This window comes from Myotis nattereri (genome assembly GCF_964212035.1).
Source record: "Myotis nattereri genome assembly, chromosome: 13".
In the NCBI taxonomy this organism is placed as follows: domain Eukaryota; kingdom Metazoa; phylum Chordata; class Mammalia; order Chiroptera; family Vespertilionidae; genus Myotis; species Myotis nattereri.
Genome location: NC_138088.1, coordinates 3,048,376 through 3,074,203, shown reverse-complemented (window position 1 = coordinate 3,074,203; position 25,828 = coordinate 3,048,376). Strand labels below are relative to the sequence as shown.

The window sequence follows — 25,828 nt, the reverse complement described above, 5'->3', positions numbered from 1 at the left end:
ATCCTGGCCAGTCTTGTTTCCATGTGTAACCCTCTCATTCTCCCTTCTAGATTATCTTGAAGCAAAGTACAAATTTATCATTTCATTCATAAATACTTTAAATATATACAAAAGGATTCTTTAAAATACAGCCACATTATTATTTTCAGACCCTATAAATTATTAACTGCCTAGTATTATATGTCCAGTCAATACTTAATTTCCAGTATTCTCAAATTTCTCGTAGTGTCTAGTTTCTAATCGATTTTCTTAATCTGTAAATTTCTTCTCCATCTCTCTTGTATTTTGTAAATTTTGTATCACACTTCATACCATTAAGGCATGTCTTCTAGTTTTTTTTACTCTTGTTATACCCTCCCTTACAAGGGAGGCTTCTTGCAAGTTAAATCTGTTATTTTTAAAATGTCTCTTGTATGTTTCATGACTCCTGACAAGGACAGGTTTTAGCTCTTTTGTTGTAATTAGGAACTTTGTGTCAAATGTCTTAGAAGTAGAGGTAGAGGTCAGAGTTGGATATTTGTGAAAGATCATTCATCTGGCTTTTTAAACTCTTCTGTAAAACCCTGATAAAACATTAAATAATTTACCTTACTTTGCTCCACCCAACTCTCAGTTTAAACTGTGATTTAGCTCAGTACTACTTAAGGCAGTTGAGTGAACAGTAACAGCATAGCACAGTGGTTCTCAACCTGTGGGTCGCGACCCCTTTGGTGGTCAACGACCCTTTCACAGGGGTCGCCTAACACCATCCTGCATATCAGATATTTACATTACGATTCATAACAGTAGCAACATTACAGTTAAGAAGTAGCAACGAAAATAATTTTATGGTTGGGTCACAACATGAGGAACTGTATTTAAAGGGCCAGAAGGTTGAGAACCACTGGATAGCAGTTCTGGCGAACATCCCTAAACATCCACATAAGACATTATTTTAGATGAGGCGTGAGGAACACCTTCCTACCCAAAGGGCAGCTGTGGGGGAACAGATACAGTAGTTTTCTTCAAGGGTTTTGTGTGATATATGATGCATGGAATATCAGCTGGCAGCTTACATCATCTCTCATCATAGACTTTTTTTTAATGTACTTGGTGATTTAAAGAGAGCACTCAAAATATTATACCTTCGTAAGCATTACATGCACTTGTTGTTTTGGGTAGCATCTTGAGAATCCTTGGCTACAGCTGATACCTTGATTCTGCCAGGAGACATATCAATTAAATGACCTGTCATTTGCTCTAATATTTATTAGTTAATACCCATCTATATAAGGTCATTTTATTGTGCAGTATTAATATAAATAATATTCTCTACCTAAGAGCATGCATTAAAAAAACATCTAAGTGAAATTCAGAAGTGTCTAGTGTTAACTCTTAAAACTTTAGCTTGTTTAGAGAAGGGTTGTAGTCATTTGTGTTAGAATGTTAAAATGGGGGACAACTGTTAAGTAATAGAGATAAAAACTTCTGTATAGTTTATGATTTAACTTGGCCTAGAAAAATTTAAATTATCAAATTTTCCCAAAATAAATCAAATGTAGCAGCTATTGTGATACCAGACATACTTGGTACATAATTGAATAGTTAACTTAGGGAATAGAAAAGTAAGTTAATATGGCAGCATGTATGACAGATTTTGAAACATTAAGGCCCAAGTAAGAAGTTTTTAATTTAACTATTTTTGTTTAGAATAATAGTCTACATTTTGTTTTCTCTCAAGAGCATTGCAACATTGTGAAGAATTGATTCAGCAGTATAACCGTGCTGAGAACAGTATATGCTTGCCTGATACCAAGCCTCTGCCTCAGCAGAATGTCACTAACCATGTGGGCAAAGCAGTGGAAGACTGCATGCGGGCCATTATTGGGGTGCTGCTCAATTTAACTAACGACAATGGTGAGTAATGTGTGTTACATAGATTCTCACTAAAAGGTTGTTCATTTACATGTAAAAATAAGTTACTCCCTGTTTCTTCTTTTCTTGATATAGTGATTTTTTTAAAATTGCCATCATGTAATTCACTTATTCATATATACTAGTAAATTTAACTGCTTTTAGGAGTTGATAATTTTAGAACCAGCCTGGAATCTTGGCTTGGGAATATTACAGTTAATGTGTTTCAAAAAAGAAATAGCTATACATTTCTAACTTAATATCCTTGTTAATGTATATTGGTTCTTGGTATCATAAAGAAGAACCAGTAACACTTTCACACTCTGTTTTCTGTTTTAGAGTGGGGCAGCACCAAAACAGGAGAACAAGATGGCTTGATTGGAACAGCGATGAACTGTGTGCTTCAGGTTCCAAAGTACCTACCTCAGGAGCAGAGATTTGATATTAGAGTGCTGGTGAGTTGAAGCAACTATTTCAGAAATGAGTAGTTGGTTGATTATGTGCTTGGTTGATAATGAAAACTTCATCTTAGTTTTGTAGTTAGAACCAATTATTTGATACTAGAGGCTCAGTGCACGGATTCGTGCACCAGTGGGATCCCTCAGCCTGGCCTGCACCCTCTCAATCCGGGACCCCTCGGGGGAGGTAGCAGTGCAGGAAGTGGCAGGCAGCTGGGGAGGAGCCCAAGCCCGGGCACTGCTCCTGTTCATCCAGCACCACTGGGCCTGCTGCTGCCACTCAGTAGCACTGCCACAGAGGCGAGAGCACGCTGACCACAGGGCGCAGCTCCTGCGGTGAGCGTCTGCCTCCTGGTGGTCAGTGTGCATCATAGTGACCAGTTGCTTAGGCTTTTATATGTATATAGATATTGCGGGTTTCAATAGATTCCTTATAAACATGATCTTACTGTACAAAAGAGCTGTGAAGGGCCCTATGTACAAATAATAAATATAAGAATTAAAAGTGGAGATGTTTAAAAAGTGAAATCAGCCCTGGCCGATGTGGGTCAGTGGTTAGAGTGTCTGCCCCCACACCAAAGGGTTTGATTCCCGGTCAAGTGCACTTACCTGGGTTGCAGGTTTAATCTTCAGCCCCAGTCGGGGCGTGTGTGTGAGGCAAACAGTCCATGTGTCTCTCATATCCATGTTTCTCTCTCCCTCCCTTCAACTTTAAAATAAATGGAAAAACATCCTCAGGTGAGGATTTTTTTTTTTTTTAAAGTGGTGAAATCATTTTTGGGGAAGACCATTATCTTACATATTAGTTTTTAACTATTTTGTAGATGGTAGGACACGGATTAGGTTTCTAGTTACCAGGAACAGTTACGTATATTGTGTTCATTTGCTTTTAATTCTCACCTGTGGTAATATGCATGTTTTGATTTTTGTAGGGCCTAGGTCTACTGATAAATTTAGTAGAATATAGTGCTCGGAATCGGCACTGTCTTGTCAACATGGAAACGTCGTGTTCTTTCGATTCTTCCTTCTGCAGTGGAGGAGATGATAGTTTAAGGATAGCTGGACAAGTTCATGCCGTTCAGGCTTTAGTGCAGGTAAGCAACAACTTAAACACCTTCAGTCGGTTGCATCTGTCCAATTTCCTTATCAGTTGCACTTCTCTCTGTCTTGTCTCCCCTCCCCTCCTTTCCTTTTCCTCCCCACACTCCCACTTCTCTCTCATTCTCACCAGTTCAGTGAGAGGTCCACTGTGTCAGAATGAATACCCTCACTGACTCTTACTCTGCTGACTGTTTTCAGCAGTTGTAAGCACTCCTTAAGGATTGTCAGTGAAAAGCATAAGCAAGGCATATTTGTTTATGAGTCAAAAATAGATTATTAATCACAAATTCGGAATCAGCCTTCAGCCCCACCTCATCCAGTGTCAGTCCTCCAGTACTTCCTGGTCTGATCTGCGCCCAGGACTGTATGTACCTAAATATCGGGTCATGCTCTTCAGAGCATGTCTGTGGAGTGATTTCCTGGTGTAGGAATTGTGTTAAAATAAGAATATTTAAAATTGATATCTCCAACTCACCCCACTCAAAACACACACTCCCTCTCCCTTCCATTTATATCTCCCCCCAAAAAATCTGTATGAGTTCTCGTTTCTTGACCACGGTGGACATTACAATTTTAATTTTTTTCCAGTCTCATAAATTCCTAGCTGCCTTTGTCATTTCCTTAAATGATAGTTTGCATATATGCAGAAGTGATAATAAACCATCCTTTTCTTGTTTCTGAAGGCTTTGCTAACCTGTTAATTCTTTTGGCCTATCTGAAACTAATAATGTTTGAACTGTGTCCTCAAAAGTAATCCACAACAACTTGATCTTTTCCTGAATTGCAGTTAGGAGCCCATCATTCTCATCTCAAACATTTTGATCTTTATACTCTTAAAAATTAAAGATATTTTGTTTATATGTGCTCTATCTTTCCAAACTTACTGATTTAGAAATCAAAACTAAGAAAATTGTGAAACATGGGCACCCATCCCATTAGGCACTAGAGCAGCAATATAAGTACAGGACCTGTGCATTCTGTAAAACTCTACTGTCAGAGAGAATGAGAGAAGTCACTTGACCTCTTAATGTCATTGACCTCATGGACTCCCTGAAAGGGCCTTGGGGATCCTTGAACCAGTTTTAAGAAATGCTGCTTTATATAAAACCTGAATTTTATTTTTTAAGGCATTAAATTGTATAGACCACTCTTTGTACACTAAGCAAATCTCTGAGGTCTACTTGGCATTTGATTATCAGGTATTAGTAACTTTGGGTTTTTCCCAAATCATGCCAGTATGTTCAATGCTCTCTGCATGTTCAGCACTGTACCCACACAGGGAAGATCAAGTAAGTGAGGGCAAGGAGGTTCAGGGTAGTATTCTCTTTTTGACGTAGAGTTTTCACTGTGCACTCCCATTGACAATTGCATTTCATTTTTAATATGATTAGTTGAGTTCCAGGTCTGAGCTTTTCTCTGAAACGTTGTACTTTTTACTGGTTTTTGTATTCTTTTAAAGAAGCCATGGTGCTTTTACCTAGTATTATGTAGTTTTATTCAGTGTTCTTCTTTTCAGTTAATTCATCCATTCTGCTTGGGGTTTTGTTTTATATTGTTTTTTAAACATTTTTATTGAGTTCAGAGAGGAAGGAAGAGGGACGGACGGAGGGAGAGAGAGAAACATCAATGATGAGAGAGAATCATTGATCAGCTGCCTCCTGCATGGCCCCTACCGGGGATGGAGCCCACCATCTGGGCATGTGCCCTTGACCAGAATTGAACCTGGGACCCTTCCAGTTCATAGGCTGACTCTCTATCCACTGAGCCAAACCGGCTAGGACTGTTTTGTTTTAATTATTCAAGTTATAGCATTTTTACTTTAATTTTTTTGTCAGTATTATCCAAATTAAAGGAAGTACTGAGATTTTCATTCTTACAAACAGAATGCCTGCCTGCATCATTAGTAGACACTTGATTGAATACCAACATCATTTATACTTTCAGTTTGGCCTTCATAAGATGTAGAGCAAGGATAACCAAACAAAGGCTTTTATTGATACTTAACCTTTTTATCATACAACTTGCTTCTCAGGATTAGTGATGTTAAAAAACAGATAGAACTTTATATTTGGCTACATACATGTCGGTTGGTGGTCTCTTTTTTAATCTCTTCAAAAATAATTTTTGTCAGCTATTCCTTGAGAGAGAGCGAGCAGCCCAGTTGGCAGAAAGTAAAACAGATGAATTGATCAAAGATACTCCCACCACTCAGCATGATAAGAGTGGAGAGTGGCAAGAAACAAGTGGAGAAATACAGTGGGTATCAACAGAAAAGACCGATGGTGCAGAAGAGAGACATAAGAAGGAGGAGGAAGAGGAAGAACTTGACCTCAATAAAGGTACATTTATTTTGAGTGTATTCACATGGAAAATTCAATGATGGCTTATTTTTTCTCCAGAACATACTTTTAATTCATGTGTTGTCATGATCTTTTATTTAATCTACTTCGTGGCCTCTCTAGTTCAGTGCACACAGCTTTGCTGTCTCAGTGCTCACAGGAGTTGGTTGGCACGCTGGCAGTGAGGAAAGTTGCCTTTCCTTCCGGAGCCAGCCTTACTTCTCTGTAAAGAGAAGCAGCTGAACAATGTGGCCCCTAAAAGTTTTTAGTTTTGAAACTTTGAGATTCTTTTATCATTCTCCCTTTAGGTACTGAGGTCTGTTGTCATAAATTACAGTTATCATTCTCAAATGGTATACGTAGTTGGTGGCAAACACAGTAAGGAATATACTGAAGGTAATGGCTTCACTAATCAAACATTATCTAATGTTGTCAGGAACTGTGATACATGATTCATGCAAATTCTGCAAAATAGCCACTTGTTATTTCATGTCACTCAAGTTACAAAATTTAAGTAATATGTTCATCTTCACCCAGCTAGGAAGCAAGCACCGGCAGTGTTTGGTTCTGAGTCTACTCTCTCTCTTGTGCCCATGCTCTCCAAATCTAATGTTGTTAGTTCTGATATTGTAAGAAATCTGTTTTATTTTCTCATTTACTAATTTTGATGTTTCCTTTGGCATAACATTTTTTATTGCTTAGCAGTCTTTTTATTTATTTCTTTTTTTTAAATATATTTTTATTGATTTCAGAGAGGAATTGAACCCGGGACCCTTCAGTCCGCAGACCGACACTATCCACTGAGCCAAACCAGATAGGCACTTAGCAGTCTTTTTAAATAATTGCTTTATTTGGGATAAATACTTGCTTTGTGAGGGCTGCCATAACAAAGTAACATAAACTCGGTGGCTTAAACAACAGGATTTACTTCCTCACAGTTCTGAAGGCTGAAGCCCAAGATCAGGGTGCCTTCTGAGGCCTCTCTCTTCTGGTTTTTAGATGATCAGTGTCTCCCTATGTCTTTCTGATCTTCCCTCTGTGTATGCTTTGTTCTTATTTCTCCTTATGTGGACAGTAGTCATATTAGATGGGCCCACCCTAATGACCGCATTTAAATTCGCTACGTTTAAACTAAACACCCTATTTCCAAGTGCAGTCATATCCCGAGGTCAACATATAAATTGGGAGGGGGATATAAGTTAGCCCCATAACAAGGTAAATTCAACCTTTTAAAGTAAACAATTGATTAGCTTTCAATATATTCACAAGGTTGTGTAGGCATCGTCATGGTCTAACTTCAGAACATTTTCATCACCTCCCCACCCCCGCCAAGAAATCCCATACCTACAAACAGCAATTACCCCTTACTCTCCATAGCCACTGGAAATTATTAATCTATTTTTGTCTCTGGATTTGCCTATTCTGGACATTTCATATGAATGGAATCATACAATATGGCCCTTTGTTACTGGTTTCTTCCACTTAGCATGTTTTAGTAGTCATCCATGTCATAGCATGTGCCAGTACTTAATTCATTTTTATTTTTGTATTCATTCATTCATCCCTCACCTGAGCATATTTTTCCATTGATTTTTAGAGAGAGTGGAAGGGATGGGAAGGACAGAGAGAAAATTGATGTGAGAGAGAGACAGCGATTGGTTGCCTCTCCCACATGCACCTTGACCAGGGCCAGCAATTGAGCCTGCAACCTAGATATGTGCCCTTGACCGGAATTGAACCTGAGACCTTTCAGTCCCCCGGCTGACACTGCATTCACTGAGCCAAACCTGCTAGGGCCCTAATTCATTTTTATAGACAAATAATATTTCATTGTATGTATATACCACATTTTGTTTATCTAGTTGTCAGGTTTTTTTTTCTCTGAATATTCCTTAGTTTTATTAACTTTTTGTAAAAATAAATAGAGAATTGCATTTTATTAGAATATTTATACACATTTATTGCTGGGGTCCAGCCCCAGCAGGTCCAGGGGTTCCCAAAGGTATGGACGGAGTCGGCGAAGAAGGAATGACATGGAGAGAATGTTCAGTTGATCAGCATAGCGAGGTTCTCTCCAGGTTCTCCAGCCAAGTTCTATCCAGGATCTCCAGCCAGGTTCTGTGTGTTATTGACTTGTTACATCTGTATTTATACCAGTTGATTTTAATCCTATCAATTTCTATTCCAAAGGTTGGGGCGTTTCTTATCTCCATTCCAGGGCGTAAAGATTATGTAGCTTAAGTGTGATTATTCTAGTTAAAGTGATTAACTACCCACCTGGCATTTAGTTAAGGGGTTTTATTCCCTTCCTAACTTAATGGAAAAATCCCTACTTGGGGAAACAACCTTTCTCGGAGAGGTGACCTTGATTAAAACACATAGCGCCAAGAAGGGGAGCAAACATATTAAGAACAGTATGCCATATACGCCAGGTCCCTTGAAACATATGCTGTGCAGATGTTTCTTCCCTGCAGCTACTGTGTCAAGCAGCAAGGATGGACCGGCTTCCGGCAGATTCCCCCTTTTTTATTTTTTAAACGATAGCGCGTGTAAATCAGCGGCCACCTCTCGGATTGGGTTGTTTAAGACTCGGAAGAAGACTGACAAGCAATGATAGCGAGCATAGCTATAAACATCGTGGATGGAGTGCACAAGGAGCCTTGTTCCTGTAGAAGGTTGCTGGCTTCTTCAGTCAAGGGATTTCAGCTGTCCTCAAGTCAGGGGTTTGGTTGTACTTGTTGATCTGGCTAGCAGGCGGCGTCATTGGTGATGGGCTTCCCGAAGTGTCAGCGTGTTGAACGGCTGGATCAAAGGGTCCATCAGGGCTGCGCTTGATGGTGGTGTGGGCGTCCGGGGAGGTGTCAGCTGTGCCCTCTGGGTCGGCTGATATGGAAGATACCGGGGAGGAGGAGGAGGAGGAGGCAGAGATGGAGGGTAGTAGAGAGAAAAAGAAGAGAAAGCAAAAGAACTACAAAGCATGGAAGTGTTTAGAAAAAAGAGGGAGAAGAACGGTAAGAAGGCAGCATCCTGACATAGCCCTTTCCTTCAGCTGCTCCTTTCCCTGTGGTCCAAGGTAGAAATGGGAAACAAGTCCTGTTTTAGTGAGAGGGCAGCTGCTGTCAGCCAGTCTCTGTCTTTACCTGGGTCCCAATCTGAGCTGGGTGTGGGAAGCGAAGCAGCCATGGGGCAGGAGACCTCCCTCAGGAGGCGTGAGGGTTCAGGCCTCTGCAAAGTTGGGGGGGTGAGGGTCTGTGCCCCACCTCTGTTGACCCCCAAGTTGTCTCCTGATGTTGTTGTTCCTTCCCTGAGGAATCTTACCTGCCTCTGGCTAACCAGCCATCCTCCAGGGCCAAGCAGAGTGATGTGAGGTGTGTGAATGAGGGAGGGGCAGCGCCCCCCTGCAAGAGGTTCAGTTCTGTCTCCTTGGTAGCCTATGCCCCCGTGGCCTCCACGCCCAGCACCTGCCTTGGGCTCCCCTCGCCTGCAAATGGAGTGTGAGAAGAGGGTCCCTCTTGGCACAAGGGCAAGAGGGGCCGGTACAGGACAAGGGAGGCACGGCCTGTCAGCATGCAGTCCGGGACGGGGCTTTCTCAGCCAGGATGCCAGGCTCTTGGCACAAGACAAGGCCACGTATGGGGCATATACCAGACACCCCCAGTCACGGCAGAAAAGGGAGGTGCCCTTCCTGGAACAGTAGGGTAGGGACGTTCTAGAAAAGGCTGTGTTCAGGAGAGAAGGAAGCAAACAAGTAGTCAGATTTAAAAAAAAAAGAAAAAGGAAAAGGAAAGGAGACATGGGGCAAAGCTGGGACATACGGACAGACAACAAGGAGGCACATGTGATCTTCCCAATGGACAGGTGGTTCCAGCTCAGGGCTGCACTTCTGCTGCAGACGGGCACTGGTCAGGTGTGCCAACTCGGCCTCCCAGGGGTGACGGTCCCCAGGAGGGAGGCAGAGGCTGCTCCTTCTGGAAAGACACAAAACACAACCTCTTCCCCAGATCATCACCAGATCTGGTAAAATGCCTGTCTGGTTTGTGCACCCTCCTACCAGACTGAGTCAGCAGAGGCTATTGTACAGGAGGCCCGATGCCTTTTGGCTGCTGTACAACCCTCTGCATTGTATTTTTTAAAAATATTTCACATATAACATTCTTCTCTTCCTTTTTTGTTTTTATAGAAAAGGTTTATATTGATGCAATTGTCAGTTTTTCTTTTTGTGTCAAGGGCTAACTTTGATGTGTTAAAACTAAGTAAAATGCATTTACTCAATCCAAAACAGACATTAAAAAGAAAAACCCCAAATGCTCTCTTGTATCCACTTTAAGAGTAGGATTGGCGCTTTCCGCTATTACCTGAGTCCTGATCTATCACCCTAGGGAAAGCTTGCCAGTCCTGTACTTTCCCGGGGTGGAAAGGCTGCAGTGGGGTTAAGGATAAGGCTCCTTGGGCCTACCTCCTCCCATGCCTTTACATTGACCTTCTCTTCCTCAGAAAAGCATGGACATACTTCTTGTATAAAACTTTCCGTCTGACTGGGAGTAACCTTAACTCCTCTGCTAGCAAGCATATGTATTAAAAGATCAGTATGGAGTCTTTTTTCTTTAGACTCAGTATGGCACATCTTCTTAATCTAAAGATCAATACAGAGTCTTCTTTCTTTGGACTCAGTATGGCACATCTTCTCAATCTAAGTTCTGTACTATCCACCTTCTTACCCTACTTATCCTCTATAGGGGGGTTTGCAGCACCCTGGTGGAGTCCTATCCATCCCGAGTGTGGGGGTTCTCAATGGGGGACTTACCTAGGGGAATCCTGTTCCAGGGGTTCCCAAAGGTGTGGACGGAGTCGGCGAAGACTACCCACTCTTTTCCTACGGTGGAGTCCTATCCATCCCGAGTGTGGGGGGGCTTACCTAAGGGGTACCTGTTCGGGCGCCATTTGATGGGGTCCAACCCCAGCAGGTCCAGGGGTTCCCAAAGGTGTGGTTGGAGTCGGCGAAGAAGGAATGACATGGAGAGAGCATTCAGTTGATCAGCATAGCGAGGTTTTCTCCAGGTTCTCCAGCCAAGTTCTATCCAGGATCTCCAGCCAGGTTCTGTCTATCTAGTTGTCAGTTGATGGACAGTTGGGTTTGTGTCTATCTTTGGTTGTTACAAATAATGCTGCTACTAACATTCATGTACAAGTTTTTGTGTGAACATATATATTTTCAATTTTGGAGGGTATGTACCCAAGTGTGGAATTGCTAGATTATTTGTTAATTCTATGTTTAACATTTTAAGGAACTGCCAAATGTTTTCCAAAGTGGCTGCACCATTTTAATTTCCTACCAGCAGCATGTAAGGGTTTCAGTTTCTTAGAGTTATGTGTCTCTTATTTTAGCAATTCGAGTGGGAGTAAAGGTGTATGTCACTTGATTTGCACTTCCCTAGTTAAGAAATGGTATTGAGCATCTTTTCACATGCTTAATGGTTATTTACATATCTTTGGGGAAATATCTGTCCAAATGCCTGTGTTCTTTTGTTTTTTTGTTTTGTTTTAAATACATTTTTATTGATTTCAGAGAGGAAGGGACGGGAAGGAGAGAGAAACATCAATGATGAGAGAGAATCATTAATTGGCTGCCTCCTGCATAAGTCGTTGTCGCCCACCTCCCACCCCTCCCCACTGGGGATTGCCTCCCCACTGGGGATTGAGCCTGCAACTCAGACATGTGCCCTTGACCGGAAAACCTGGGACTTTTCATTCTGCAGGCCGATGCTCTATCCACTGAGCCAAACCAGCTAGGACCAAATGCCCATGTTTTAAATCAGTTTGTCTTTTTGCTGCACACATTCTTTATTTATTCTGGATACCTGACCCTGATCACAGGTATATGATTTGCAGATATATTCTGAGGGTTGTCTTTTCACTTTCTTGATGGTATATGGTAACTTGAAATACAAAAGTACCTATTTTTTTATTTTATCATTTGTGGCTTTAGTGTTGAAGAAACCATTTCCTAACCTAATGTCACAAAGATTTAGTCTGTGGTGTTTGTTTGTTTGAGTTTAATCCTTACCTGAAGATATGTTTTTAATTGATTTTTAGGGAGAGAGAGAGAGACAGCTATTGGTTGCCTCCTGTATGCACCCTGTCCGAGGATGGAATCCTCAAACTGGGTATGTGCCCTAACCAGGAATCGAACCTGTGACCTTTCAGTGTATTGGACGACACTGCAACCACTGACCCATATTGGTCAGGACTAGTCTGTTTTCTTTTAAGAGTTTTATGGCTTTAGCTCTTATATTATCTTCCATTTGAGTTACTATTTTTTGTTAATTGTGGATATCCCATTTTTCTAGCATCATTTATCAATGTTTAATAGTTTTGAAGAAAAGATACCTAACAGAGTTGTTGAATTCGTGGGGTTTTATTTTTTGATATACTGTTACAGTGTTTTGTTTATTCGTAGCCCTTCAGCATGCTGGCAAACACATGGAAGATTGCATTGTGGCCTCGTACACAGCACTGCTTCTTGGTTGTCTCTGCCAGGAGAGTCCCGTAAGTAAGAGTTCACTGTTTTATGTGTATTGAAAAGATTCCATTGTGGCAGCTTCATACCATTATTTAATTAACTTATATGTTACTCTATTTTCCCCCCCATGTTAAAACTTTCAAATATGTGGTGAACTTTTAAAAAATGTTATTTTGCAATTATATTGTACCAGGGGTCCAATGCACGGATTTGTGCACCGATGGGGGGTCTCGCAATCCAGGACCCCCTCAGGGGATGTCGGATAGCCAGTTTCAGCCTGATTGCCGCAGGCCCAATCCAGACAGGCGGGAGCCCGATCCTGTGCATTGAGCATCTGTCCCCTGGTGGTCAGTGCATGTCATAGTGACTGGTCTACTGGTCGTTCAGTTGCTTAGGCTTTTATATACATAGATTGGTTCAGGTGCACAGCATGGTTAGGTGATCATATCCTTGACTCAGTGTTCCAATGTTTCCAGTGGCCAGCTGCCACTGTACAGAGTTATTCAATATTATTGACCGCATTCCCTCTTCTATACTTTATTTTTTATTTTTAGTTAATCCTCATGCGAGGATATTTTTCCTTTTTTTGAGAGAGAGAGAGAGAGAGTAGAAGGGAGGGGGAGAGACAGAGAAGGAGAAACATCTGTGTGAGAGAGATACATTGATTGGTTGCCTCCTACCTGCAACCTGACTGGGGTCGGGGATACGTGCCCTTGACCGGAATTGAACCTGGACGCTTCAGTCACAGGCCGATGAGGCTTTATCCACTGAGCCAAACTGGCCAGGGCCCTATTCTGTACTTTACATTCCTGTGACTATTTTGAATATTTGATGAATTTTTAAAGGTAGATTCCAAGTAATAGTACATGGATAAATGAGAACATTCTTGACTAATGGATGGTGAATCGATTCACATAACTGGTTGAAGTCAAAGAGAGCGTAATATAAAACCCGTGTTTAGCTGGCTCAAGGTGGAAGAGCCTGGCCTCAGTGATACCAAGGACTTGGCTAATTTCTGTCTTTAGACTCTACTGTCCTCTGTATGTTGTCGTTCTTTTGCCAGCTCCCCTCATGGCCCTGTGCCGACTCTAGCTGTACCGAGCAGGTAAAGGTGGCCTCTTCCTGTATATTTCTTCTTTTAAGAGCAATGCTTTTTTCCCCTCTAGAACCCCTTCACACCCACTACACCAAGTAGACTTCCCCTCATCTTGGCCAATATTGGCCCACATGCTTTTGTTTGAACTACTCATTGGCCAGGTAAATGGGGCTACTGTGTGAGATTTAGATCATTGTAATCTAACTATAAGAATTATGAATGTCCAGACAGTTCTGTGCTGAGAGAGCACAGAAGTGGGTGGTTCTGGCCTTTGGGACAGTCTGCTTTTAGGTGGAGGACACATGGAGGTTGTTGTTTTTTAAATATATTTTTATTGATTTCAGAAAGGAAGGGAAAGGGAGAGAGAGAGAAACATCAATGATGAGAGCGAATCTCTGATCAGCTGCCTCCTGCACGCCTCCTACTGGGGATGCCACAACCTGGGCATGTGCCGTGACCAGTCACTGAGCCACACCAGCTGGGCTCTTTGTTTTTGTTTGTTTGTTTGTTTGTTGTTGTTGTTTAAGGATAGGGACCAGCAGAAGAGCCCAGTTTTCAAATGAAAGGGTGATCAGGAGCCAAGAAGGAGTGGAGGTCTGTGGTATAGTGGGAAGGTTAGCGTCCCTTTTCTGAGACGGGAAGGTTAGACTGTCAGTGATCGTGTGTAGGGCTTAATTAGGAGAGGTATTCATGCTGTGGGTCTGTCCACCCACAGACACTTTGTCATCTTTGCCATCGAGCTTTCTGTATTGCCTTCCATCCCCCACCCCCACCATGGCCATGTGTCTTAAGTCCTGTGTCCTTTCTGAATCTTTCTTGTCTGTCGCTCCATGTTTATATTGCAGCCCAGCCCTGATCTAAAGCACACCAGCCCACGCCGTCGTTCATGGCCCTTACTGGCACATCTGCATTAGGATCAAGAGCAAATGGCTCATCATGGCTCTGGAGACCCTGCCAGATCTTTATTCCCTTTCTGTGACTCTTCAGCTCAGCCCTTCCAACAAAGGGGAGGCGGATCTCAAAAAAGCAGGGGAACATACTCTGTAAATTTTAGGCTGTTCTATTAAACACCCTAGTTTTAGTCATGTTCTTTCTTAAATAATGGTTCTTGAAATTAACTTATTACCCTGTGTGGTTTATCTTGAAACATCTTTCCTATTTGTTTTCTCTCTCATCTCTAAAGAGTGTCTGCATTGTGGGGAATTTTATGAATTCATAGAGACAGATGTTGCCTAGGGGATCATTATGATTAACCGAAAAAGCTAGCTCAAATGTGAAGGAAATTGGTTGGCTGCCCCATGTGTAGATGGGAGAGAGACAAGAAGGCAGGTAGTTGCAAATAGTAGATGCTGGTTTATGAAGGGCCTCATGCAGAGGAAGCCCAGAAGACTTGGTGTCACTGTCCATTGCCCACCAGACATCCAGCGCACGCAGTGGTCAATCTCCTTGCTGCTCTCTGGACTCTCTCCGTTCCTGAAATCTTGCACACTGCCGCCATAGCTAACTTCCTTAAGAGCATATTTGATCACATAACTCCTCTTACCAATCTTCCTTGGCTCACATCATGTAAGGAATGATGACTCTCTTTACTGCGACAAGACCCCAGACGTCATACCCTTGGGTACTTTGTAAGTTTCCCAGAGAGGCCTTGCTGCTCACACCTTTCCTTTCTGTAACTGCTGCCTGGCTCTTCCCACTGCTGTGCTGTCATGCCTCTGCCCTAGAAATGGGTTGGAGACATTTTTAAATCCAGCTTTACTGTAACCCCAACCCTTATGCTTTCAACTTCAGTATATTTTTTTTTAAATCCATTTTATTTTATTTTTTTTAAAAATATATTTTATTGATTTTTTACAGAGAGGAATGGAGAGAGATAGAGAGTTAGAAACATCGATGAGAGAGAAACATCGATCAGCTGCCTCCTGCACATCTCCCACCGGGGATGTGCCCGCAACCAAGGTACATGCCCTTGACCGGAATCGAACCTGGGACCTTTCAGTCCGCAGGCCAACGCTCTATCCACTGAGCCAAACCGGTTTCGGCAACTTCAGTATATTTTATAAATGTTTTGTAAAATCTCTTAAGTGCTTTAGCTTAGTGCTGGGGACCTGTGGTGGCTTTTGGTGGGAGGTTCACAGAGAATACGGCAATTGATATGCATACCTTAGCATACAGCTGTTTTAGCAACATTATTTTAGATCTTTTCTGAAACTGTTTTAGTGCCATTATTTTGCTGCTTAATAATTTCAAAAGTACCTGGACAGAAGAATTTTAAAAAAGGGAGAGGGGACTGGTAACACATTTCCTAAAAGAAAGTAACTGTAGTTCTCCTTCCTTGTCCCATCACAAAACTCAAACCAGAAGCGCTCCTGCCCTGCACGCGCCCCCCCCCCCCCCCCCCAATCCCCGTCCTCAGGACAGCGTGTCTTTTGTGTGTTTTTGTTACAGGTGAACCATTTAAGAAGAGCATTTCCTTTTGTTCTTTACGAACATCTAAAGCATTTCAAAGACATATTGAAATAGAACAGTTTTTCCCCCCACAAATAAAATGTTTTATTTGTAGTCCTTAAAAGTCTGAATTTTAAACAGGTTCTTGGACTGGGGACTCAAATCCATCAGCTTGTTCACCTTTAGCACCTGTAGCTTTTCTAGAACTGAGACCTTCACCATGAATCTCCATGAGTTGTCTCACTTCAAAGGTGGGCTTCTCCAGCATTTGACTTTTCTAACAAAGACATCGTGGAGCGGGTGAACCGCTTGGCAAGCCTTTTCCGTGTGTTTTCCAATGGGGTCTGGATTCAGTTTACAACCACTTCTTTCAAGTCATTTGTCTGCATCTCTCGGGTCATGATTTCCATCACCTTCTGGGTTTGGCGGACCAGCTGATGCTGAGCCTAAGAGGTCTTCTGAATCTGGTGGTTGCACTTTTAGTAAAACCACAGAATAGACAAGCAAACAACCATCGGCATGTGGACTTCAACATGAGCTTCAATCATGGTCTGCCGTGTTTTTTTGACCATGGAGCCCATTTTGTCTTCGGTCAGATGCACGCCATGGAAGTTAGGCAGTTTTTGCCCAGAACATCTTCAGTAATTCGCTCGGATTTTCTAAATGCAACTTCGTCCTCCTGCAGATCAGCTAGGCTTCCTTCAGAACCACAGCCCTTGAGACATCAGATGCGGTTTTTGGTTCCTTGAGTTCTCGTGACTAGTGTTTCCCAGTATCTCTTACATTGAACAGAGCTGGTGCTGTCCGGTCACACTGGCCCGTCTTAGGGAGTAGATTGGGCACTTCCTTCTCGGCTCCTTTTTTTGCTGCCTTTCCTGAGGCGCTTGTTCATGCAGCCACCATGGTGCTGCCCAGAGAGCCAAAGATGAAAGACAACAGTTTGTAAAGCAGCTCGTACATGTTCCCTGACAGATTGGTTTATAAGTAGTTGGACTCTCTCTTGCTAACAATAAAGGGAGGAGATGCCTTAATCTTCCCTGGCTTCTGACATGCTCCTTTGCATAGATTATGCTAGGTGCCTTTTTGGAAGATCTACTTAATTCTTAGCCTACATAATTAGTTGAATTCAGCTGTGGAACATGAGGAATTTTTTTTCTTTTTAATATAATATTATTATTGAGTTCAGAGCGTAAGGGAGAGGGGGAGATAGGTAGAAACATAAATGATGAGAGAAAATCATTGATTGGCTGCTTCCTGCCTCCCCCACACTGGGGATCGATCCCACAACTCTGGCATGTGCCCTTGACCAGAATCAAACCTGGGACCCTTCAATCCGCAGGCTGATGCTCTATCCACTGAGCCAAACCAGCTAGAGCGAGGAATTTTCTTTGATCTTTTTTTTTATTCCATAAGCAGCTCTGAGTACATTCTGAAGTGTAACATTGTTTTTTAATCTTTATTGTTAAAAGTATTACATATGTCCCCTCTTTCTCCCCATTGATCTCTTCTAGGCTGCTCCTGTCTCCCGCCCCAAGCCTTCACCACCCTATTTATTGTCGGTGTTCATGAAGTGGAACATTTTAAATCTGCACTCCTTCCTCCTCTCCTGGCACTCTCCCCACCCCCTCAACACACACACAAGCAAGCACAGTCAACAGCACATTTAGTTGTTTGAAGCATTTTTCTGTGCAGTTACGAAAGTCAATATGCGCACACAAAGTTCTTGTGTAGCCTTTGCCAGCTTTGCCTTTCTCCTGTCTTCCTGTGGCTAGGATAGGATAGGGAAGGGAACACACACATGCAAGCACTGTTGAGCGAAGAAAGAGAGGAAATGGCATATTAGCCAAGGAGTTCAAGGACCCTTGAACTGTAAAGGTTTGGAACACAGTGTGCCCCATAACCATCAACACAGTGCAAGGTGCACGCTCGTGTTTTTGTTTGTTTGTTGGTTTGTTTTTCAAGCTCGTGTTTTCTACCACCTGACATACATACACACACACACATACATATATACTAGTATATATATGTTTTAATATGTTTTTACTGATTTCAGAGAGTGGGGGTGGGGGAGAGAGAAACATTGATGTGAGAGAGAAACTAATCAGTTGCCTCCATACGCACCTTGACTGGGATCGAACTGGCAGTGTTACAGTGCATGGGATGATGCTCAACCAATTGAGCCACACTGACCAGGGCTGACCAGTATTTCTCTGATGTTTCCTCAGATCAATGTGACCACTGTGAGGGAGTATCTGCCTGAAGGGGACTTTTCAATAATGACAGAGATGCTCAAAAAATTCCTGAACTTTATGAATCTTACTGTAAGTAGCTTCCAGTACAGCTTTTGTGGTTTTAAATATATGTATATGATACATTAATGACAGTGGAACTAAAACTTCTATGGCCATAGTGAATGGAAAGAAAACTGGATCTTCTTTATTATTTTTTGCTGTTTTTATTGATTTAGGAGAGGGATAGGGAGAGAGAAACATCGATGAGATGAGAAAGATGGAGGGTCTGCCTCCTGCAGGCCCCCGACTGGGGTCAGGCCCGCATCCTGGGTGTGTGCCCTGACTGGAATCAAACCTTTTGGTATATGGGACAATGCTCCAACCAACTGGGCAACCCAACCAGGGCAAAAGGGATCTTCTTTTAATAAGTGTGCTCTATTGAAGATAATTGTTATAATGGCCAAATATATTGATAACTATATTATCAAAGCCATAATGTAGTCTCAGTGTGTTTTGATTCACAGTGTTCAGGTTAGTAAAGCTAAAGAATTTATGCTTTAATCTAATACTTCTCAAATTTGTGAACTATTAACTATTGCTTCCTCTCTCCCCATCCGACCCCCTCCCCCCTTCAGTGTGCTGTTGGAACCACAGGCCAGAAGTCTATCTCTAGAGTGATTGAGTACTTGGAACATTGCTAGCTGCTTACCTCTGCTGCGGGTGCTCAGCCATGCTGGAGCTGGTCTTAGAGAAGTCACGAAAGACGTCCTTGAAGAATACCAAGAACATTCATCAGTATCATTCACGTTTGGATTTCTAAGGCCTCCTGATTTCTTCGTCATGCATTCTGCATTTGCTAAATGACAGTTACTACATCAATCTGCAACTATCAAAAATGAGGGAAAAGGTTCAGGCTGTTAATTCCATGCAGTATTTAAGTACACTTACTTTGGCAGAGTTTATACTCTCCCCTCGTTCTCTTGCTTAACTCTGGGCAAGATTTAGGGGGAATTTGTGCTGCTGTTAGTGCAACTGCTGTGTATGTTGAGCCACTGTTGTCATGCCAGCCAGGTGCAGAGGCAGCTTAGCTACTGAGGCATCGAATGTTCTGAGGACATTCTAGACAACAGCGTAGTTCCTTTTTCAGGCTCATTTGCTTTTGCTTTTTTTGTTGAATGATTCCAATCGTAAATAAAGCTTTTAATAATTTTGTGAAATTTTTCTTGTTGTTCCCTGAACTACTGTCTATATTTAAAATTAGATGGAATCCAAAGACACAAGGGATGAATAGCATACTTTTTATTCTTGATTTGATTTAGGTTGTCAAACTATTTTTCACTTTTCAGACCGTGACCATGTTCATTATGATACTATAGTGAGTCATAACTATAGACGCAAGAAAACAAGTTAACAGTTGAAGGGACTGTTATCTAAGATGATGCGCCCTGTTAAAGGCTGAAGCAAAATTGACAACCCAGGGCAGTTTACGCTTCATGTTTGGGGAGGCTCCTGAAACATTAAGGTTTGAGGGAGGACTCTCTAGATGTATTTTCTAATGCTCAGTACAGTAAATATAAGAAGCTAAAACACCAATGTGGAATTCATGTTTCCAGATAACGTGTATATTCTTCTATAGAGTGACAGGATCAAATGCATAAACGCAAAGCCTTAAATTGCTGGTGTAGAAAAGACCCTTTTTTCCATTTAGATTCTTACTTCACAGAGCAGTGTGTTGTTTGGAAAACAGTCATGGAACACACGAAACACACATTTAATTTCACAACACTGCAAATGTTTCTTGTATTATTGTTCAGACTGCCGGTTATACATTTTTTCTTTAATTGATCCGGCCTGAATACAGGCTTGTAGAGATCTATTTCATTCATATTTTTAAATACCTTTCAGGTAGTCATATCATGTTTCTTCATTGGATTTGTAAAACTTGAAGCCATAAAAATATTAGTTTGGTGTGTACTGGGGAAAATAGCTAAAAGTCTAATATTTACTCATTTAGACTTTGTTATTTCCTTGTATAAAGTGACAAATCGGGGCTCTTGTATCAGTGCCAGCTGTAATGTTTTTAATGCAGTGGCTGCCTTCTAATGTCTTCCTATTTTTGATAATGCAGATTGTTGGGAAATCTATAAGGAAGTAACTGGTTCCGGGCAAATTGTTTTCTCCCTCCTACCTCCCCCGACCCCACCCATCACCTTTGGAGAGCATAGTATGCCAGTGTAACTTGGGAAAGACAGGTTGTACTTGCCCTGAGTACAGAAGCTAGCTTAGCAAACTATTTTAAAGGCATATCAGGAAAAGATACCCAGAAAATGGAATTAGATATATTTTGTTTAATTATTTTAAAATACATTGATATTTATGAATCATTGATTTAGGAAAAGGAACAGATTTTTGGTAAAAGCTGACTGGCAGGTGGTAGGAAATACAAAACATTGGGATGAGAACAATCAGGGCGAACTACATTTTTCTGTTACACTGGTAATCATTTGAGAATTGATTTACCTCGGTGTTTAACAGTTTTTTGTTTTGTTATTTAAATAATAACTAGTTGTCAAGCACTGATAGATGCAGATTTTGGTGGGGGGTGAGGGAGACATCACCTCACCAGCTGCAGCGCATTTGTGTGTTTAACCCTCAGAGAACTCTGCATTTTAGGGTACTTGAGGCTGACTTACAAATTAAAGTTTTAAAGTAACCTTTTTTTCCATTGTAAATATCTCTGTAAATACTACCAGTTGGAAATTAGAACAGTAGAGTACTTTTCTGAATCCAATCTTATTTTATACAGTATTTCTCAGCTGTGATCTTTGGAGCAAAAGCCAACGGCAGGAAAAAAATAGTTTGTACCAGTTTCATGAAGTATGTCTTTGGGTTTTTTGTAAATAATTTTAACTCAAATAAAATTGCTACTTTCAATACACACGTTGTCTTTAACATAAATCTATTGAACTGTTTTGGAGGAAGAAGTCTCACGGACTTGATGTTGCTGCCTAATGTCTCACTTGAATTCCACATTTTCAACTTACACATAAAAATTGTACAACTAGTGTTTGCTAAGCATTATGTACCCCTCCCTGCTTTTAATAATACTCACCTGGATATAACGCTAACTCTCAGCAACTCGGCTGCATTTGGTACAGTCGTTTTCTGATTGTGTAGTTGGGTAAGTGTGCTTATTAAGTTGCTTTAGTCTTTTTGCCTCTGAATATGACCCAATACTTCTTTTTGAAAAATCAGACAGAGGCCGAAAACCAGGACTACAGGCTTTATTAGAGGAGAAGGACCTGCCGGGCTGTCTGGCAAGGGGAGGACAGCAGTACGTGCAGGGGTGGGCACGCCTTTTGAGGGGCGGAATGGGAAGGGGTGGGGGGCTTAGTGTACTTGGCGCACACTGATTGGTGGCTTACTGCATGGCCCATATAGGACAAGGCTTAGGGTATTTGGCAGGTGTGGATTGGTGGTCCAATGTATAGTCCATATAAGGTACCTGGTTAGTCACTCAGGTATTTCTGGGCTGCAGGTTACATCATACTCCGCCCACCAGTTGGGGGAAGGGAGGATCTATCACTTTTCTTTTGAGTTTTTATAACTGCTTTTTAGTTTTTTTCAGTCTCTTAGTTGTCAGCCCTTAGTTTCCTGCATTTTTACAAGTGGAGTCCTCAACCTCTGCTCGCCTCTTCAACCTCAAACCTGGGTTGGAGGGCCTCTCCTGGGAGTTCCTGTCTGCTCCCCTCTTACGTTAACAGTGTAGAGCCATGTTTAAGGGTGCAAGCTATGAGTATAGAAAGACCTAACTCACATACATACACTTCAAGTATTAGTACTGTTTATCCTATTGACTGAGCAAATTCCTGAACTGTTACCCAGTTTACTCACTAGACAATGGAAATAGTATGTGGTGTGACCTTGGGTTGTGAAGGTCAAGTAAAACTGCCTGTGAGGCATTAGCATGGGGTTCCGGACTTAGAATGGTAAATGGTAGCTTTTAGCAAACAGTTCTGTTTTCACTCCCTTGGGTATTTTAAATGTTCTAAACAACAGACTACTGTGGCTATTTTGGACCCTTGGAAGAATGCCTTTCATATTGCTGAGTTCGTTGAGTTTAGTTTACATTTCCATTTTACCTAGGAGAAACGAAAACATTCAACAGAAAAACTTGTGAAAAATTATTTATAGCCATTAACAGCAGCCAGACACTGGAAACAACCCGTTTCCCTCAACAGGCAATGGCTAAACAAATGGTGACACATTTATGCAGTGGACGACTACTTTGCAGGAACTGGAATGGGCTCTCAGCAGTGTGGATGGATCTCAATGCTGAGTGGAAGAAGCCAAGTAAAAACTCACAACATGAATCAGCTGATAAAAACTGTAGAACAGGCAAAACTAGTCAAAGGTGAAAATGGTTACAATTTACGCATTGTTTTTATTCTCACAAGAAGAGTGAGATATATTTTTCTCCCATTGATTTTTAGAGAGTGGGAGGGAGGGGAGTAGGAGTGAGAGAGAGAAATGGACATGAGACACGTCGATGATTGGCTGCCTCTTGTTCGAGCCCCAGCCAGGGCCGGGATTGAGCTTGCAAATGAGGTACATGCCCTTGGAATCAAGCCTGGGACCCTGCGTATTGTGGGCTGATGCTCTATCCACTGAGAAAAACCACCACAACAATTAAAAGACAATAACAAAAGTTAGATGAAAAATTCCATTATGTTTAGAAATTTTAAAACACATCTCTTGGTAATTCATGGGTTAAAGAAATTATAATGGGCCCTAGCCAGTTTTGTTCAGTGGATAGAGCATCGGCCTGCGGACTAAAGAGTCCCAGGTTTGATTCTGGCCAAGGGCACGTGCCCAGGTGGCGGGCTCAATTCCCCCCATCCCCCCAGTAGGGAACGTGCAGGAGGCAGCCAATCGATGGTTCTCTCTCATCATTGATGTTTCTATCTAGCTCTCTCCCTCTCTGAAATCAATAAATACATATATATGTATATATATGTTATATATATATTATATATATGTTATATATATATTATATATATATTATATATATGTTATATATATATTATATATATATATAATTCCATTATAATGGAATTTTTTTAAGAATTACAACTAAACGATAAAAGTAAAATGTGTCAAAAATCATGGGATATAGCAAAATACCTAAGGAGAAATGTTTAACCTTAAATGTTTATATTTGAATACCAAAGTGACAAAATTTTAAAATACCAACTCCATTTTAAAGGTAGATCAACAGTTACAGAATAAACCTTTGATAAGTAGAAAAAAGGTAAACAAAATAATTTGGCAAAATATTGATTCTTTGGTCAAGATAATCTAACTTTGGGGGCACTGACTAAGAAGGAGGGAATAAAGTACAATTTTTAAAATTAAGAATATGTAAGTACGGCGACAGCTCAAAAGACATTAGCTGAATACCTGAATAAATACATGCTAATGAATTTGATAAATGAATTTACTGGAAAAATAAAGTGGATTAAAGACTGAAACGAAATGAAATGGAAAACAATCCGTATTGAAAAAATTTCTCTAACATATAACACAAAGTTAATGGTTTTGAAAGTTACTTCCACTAAATTTTCAAGAAATAATTCCAATCGTGTAAACTCTTCTAGAGCACTGAAAAAGAGGGAGGCGTGTGTCTCACGTCTGAAGTCTGTACACAATGGCTACAGACTGAGACAAGGATAACGGGAAAAAGAAAACTGCAGGGTTTTCCGCTCATACAGGCACTAAATTCCTTTAGAATGGCAGCAAATTGGGTGCAGCAACTTATAAAAAGAGAAGACAAGATGTCCAAATTGGATGTATCATGGGAATGCAATGGTAAATTAACATGAGAAAAATCAGTAGCCAGCCCTGGCTGGTGTGGCTGGTGGTTGGCATTGACCTGTGCACCAAAGGTCACCACCAGTTCATTCCTGGTCAGTCATGTGCCAGCTTTTGGGTTCCATCCTGGGTCTCAGTGAGTATGGGAAGCAACGTATCAATGTTACTCTCTCACATCAATGTCTCTCTCTTCCTCTCTAATATCAATAAAAACATTTTTAAAAATCAGTAACTACTAGTAACTCACCACACAATTTATTCTATTAATTATTCCTTTATTCTAGGAAGAAAACATGGTACCTCCCCAATGGATGCACAAAACGCATTCAATTCAAATAATATTGAAATATTAAAAATATTAGCTGAGATCTTTTATTTGAATATTTGACATTAATACTAGTAAAACAAATTCAACAATATTAAAGAAAAACGCCTTTCAGCAAGGTAGAAATGGATAGGAACTTCCTTGAAACAGCTAAAGGTATCTAGTAAAAGCTACAGAAATTACTTTTTTAAAAAATTTTTATTTTAGAGAGGAAGGGAGAGGGAGTGAGAGATAGAAACATCAATGATGAGAGAATCGACCAGTTGCCTCCTACATGCCCCCTACTGAGGATTGAGCCTGCAGCCAGGGCATGTGCCCTGACCTGGAATCAACCAGTAAACCTCTTGGTTCATAGGTCAATGCTCAACCACTGAGCACATCAGCTGGGCCAGAAATTCTTTTTTTTTTTTAAATATAGTTTATTGATTTTTTTTTTTTTTTTACAAAGAGGAAGGGAGAGGGATAAAGAGTTAGAAACATTGATGAGAGAGAAGCATCGATCAGCTGCCTCCTGCACACACCCCCTGGGGATGCGCCCACAACCAAAGTACGTGCCCTTGACCAGAATTGAACCTGGGACCCTTCAGTCCGCAGGCCGACGCTCTACCCACTGAGCCAAACCGGTTAGGGCCAGAAATTATTCTTAATAGTAAAATTCCTAGAAGCGTTTGATTTAAAGTTGGGGACAAAACAAGATTTCCCAATATTAGTCCTTCTAGTTAACATCAGGCTCTAGTAGCATGATGAAACAAGACAATTACAGACATAATAGCTGGGAAGGACTAAGGAACGCCTGAAACTAATGGTCTACAAAGAAAATCCAAACAAAACCATAGAGAATTTGTTACAAATCAAAAGGCAGATTAACAAAAATCAAAAAACAAAGAACCAGCAAAAAAATGCAGACCTACTCTCCTGCTGAAAATAATTAAAATGCTGAAAAAAACTTTTAAAAAAGCATTAAAAAAAAAAAGAACTCTCAGGATAAGGCATTATTTGGCCTAACTGAGGTGAAAAGGAAGAGCCTGCCTCTCACAACCACTTCTGTCCTGAAAAAATTAACAGAGAAACTTAGAGGCAAAAAGTATTATGAATCATAAATAGTTTACTTTCTTTTTAAAAAAATATATTTTTTTATTGATTCAGAGAGAGAAGGAGAGGGTGAGAGATAGAAACATCAATGATGAGAGAGAATCATTGGCCAGCTGCCTCCTGCATCAAGCCCACAACCCGGGCATGTGCTCTGACCAGGAATTGAACTGTGACCTCCTGGTTCATCGGTCAATGCTCAACCACTGAGCCACACTGGCCGGGCATAAACATTATGCTTTCATTTCCTAATGATAAAATGGTCAATTCACCAGGAAGATAAAAATACTAAAACATTGTTTTCATCTAATAATATGACCTCAAATATTTAAAGCAAGATAATTTCCAGAATTCTAATGATAAATATATTGATAAACAGGACTATATCAAAATTAAGAACTTCTGTTCTTAGAAAGACACTGCTCAAAGAATGAACATACAAACCACAGACTAGGAG

General features: G+C 41.1%; 1 protein-coding gene across 1 annotated transcript in view; it reads left to right on the top strand.

Annotated features, from left to right (window-relative positions):
- The window catches only part of WAPL (WAPL cohesin release factor), a 100,173-nt gene extending 79,154 nt beyond the window's left edge, over positions 1-21,019 (top strand). The window contains exons 13-19 of the mRNA XM_081104452.1: positions 1,721-1,896; positions 2,233-2,348; positions 3,284-3,445; positions 5,584-5,791; positions 12,249-12,337; positions 18,081-18,176; positions 18,722-21,019. Coding sequence (XP_080960578.1) covers positions 1,721-1,896; positions 2,233-2,348; positions 3,284-3,445; positions 5,584-5,791; positions 12,249-12,337; positions 18,081-18,176; positions 18,722-18,787 — 913 coding nt within the window. The 3' untranslated portion in view covers positions 18,788-21,019. The remainder of the gene's footprint in view (positions 1-1,720; positions 1,897-2,232; positions 2,349-3,283; positions 3,446-5,583; positions 5,792-12,248; positions 12,338-18,080; positions 18,177-18,721) is intronic.
- The last annotated feature ends 4,809 nt before the right edge of the window (positions 21,020-25,828 follow it).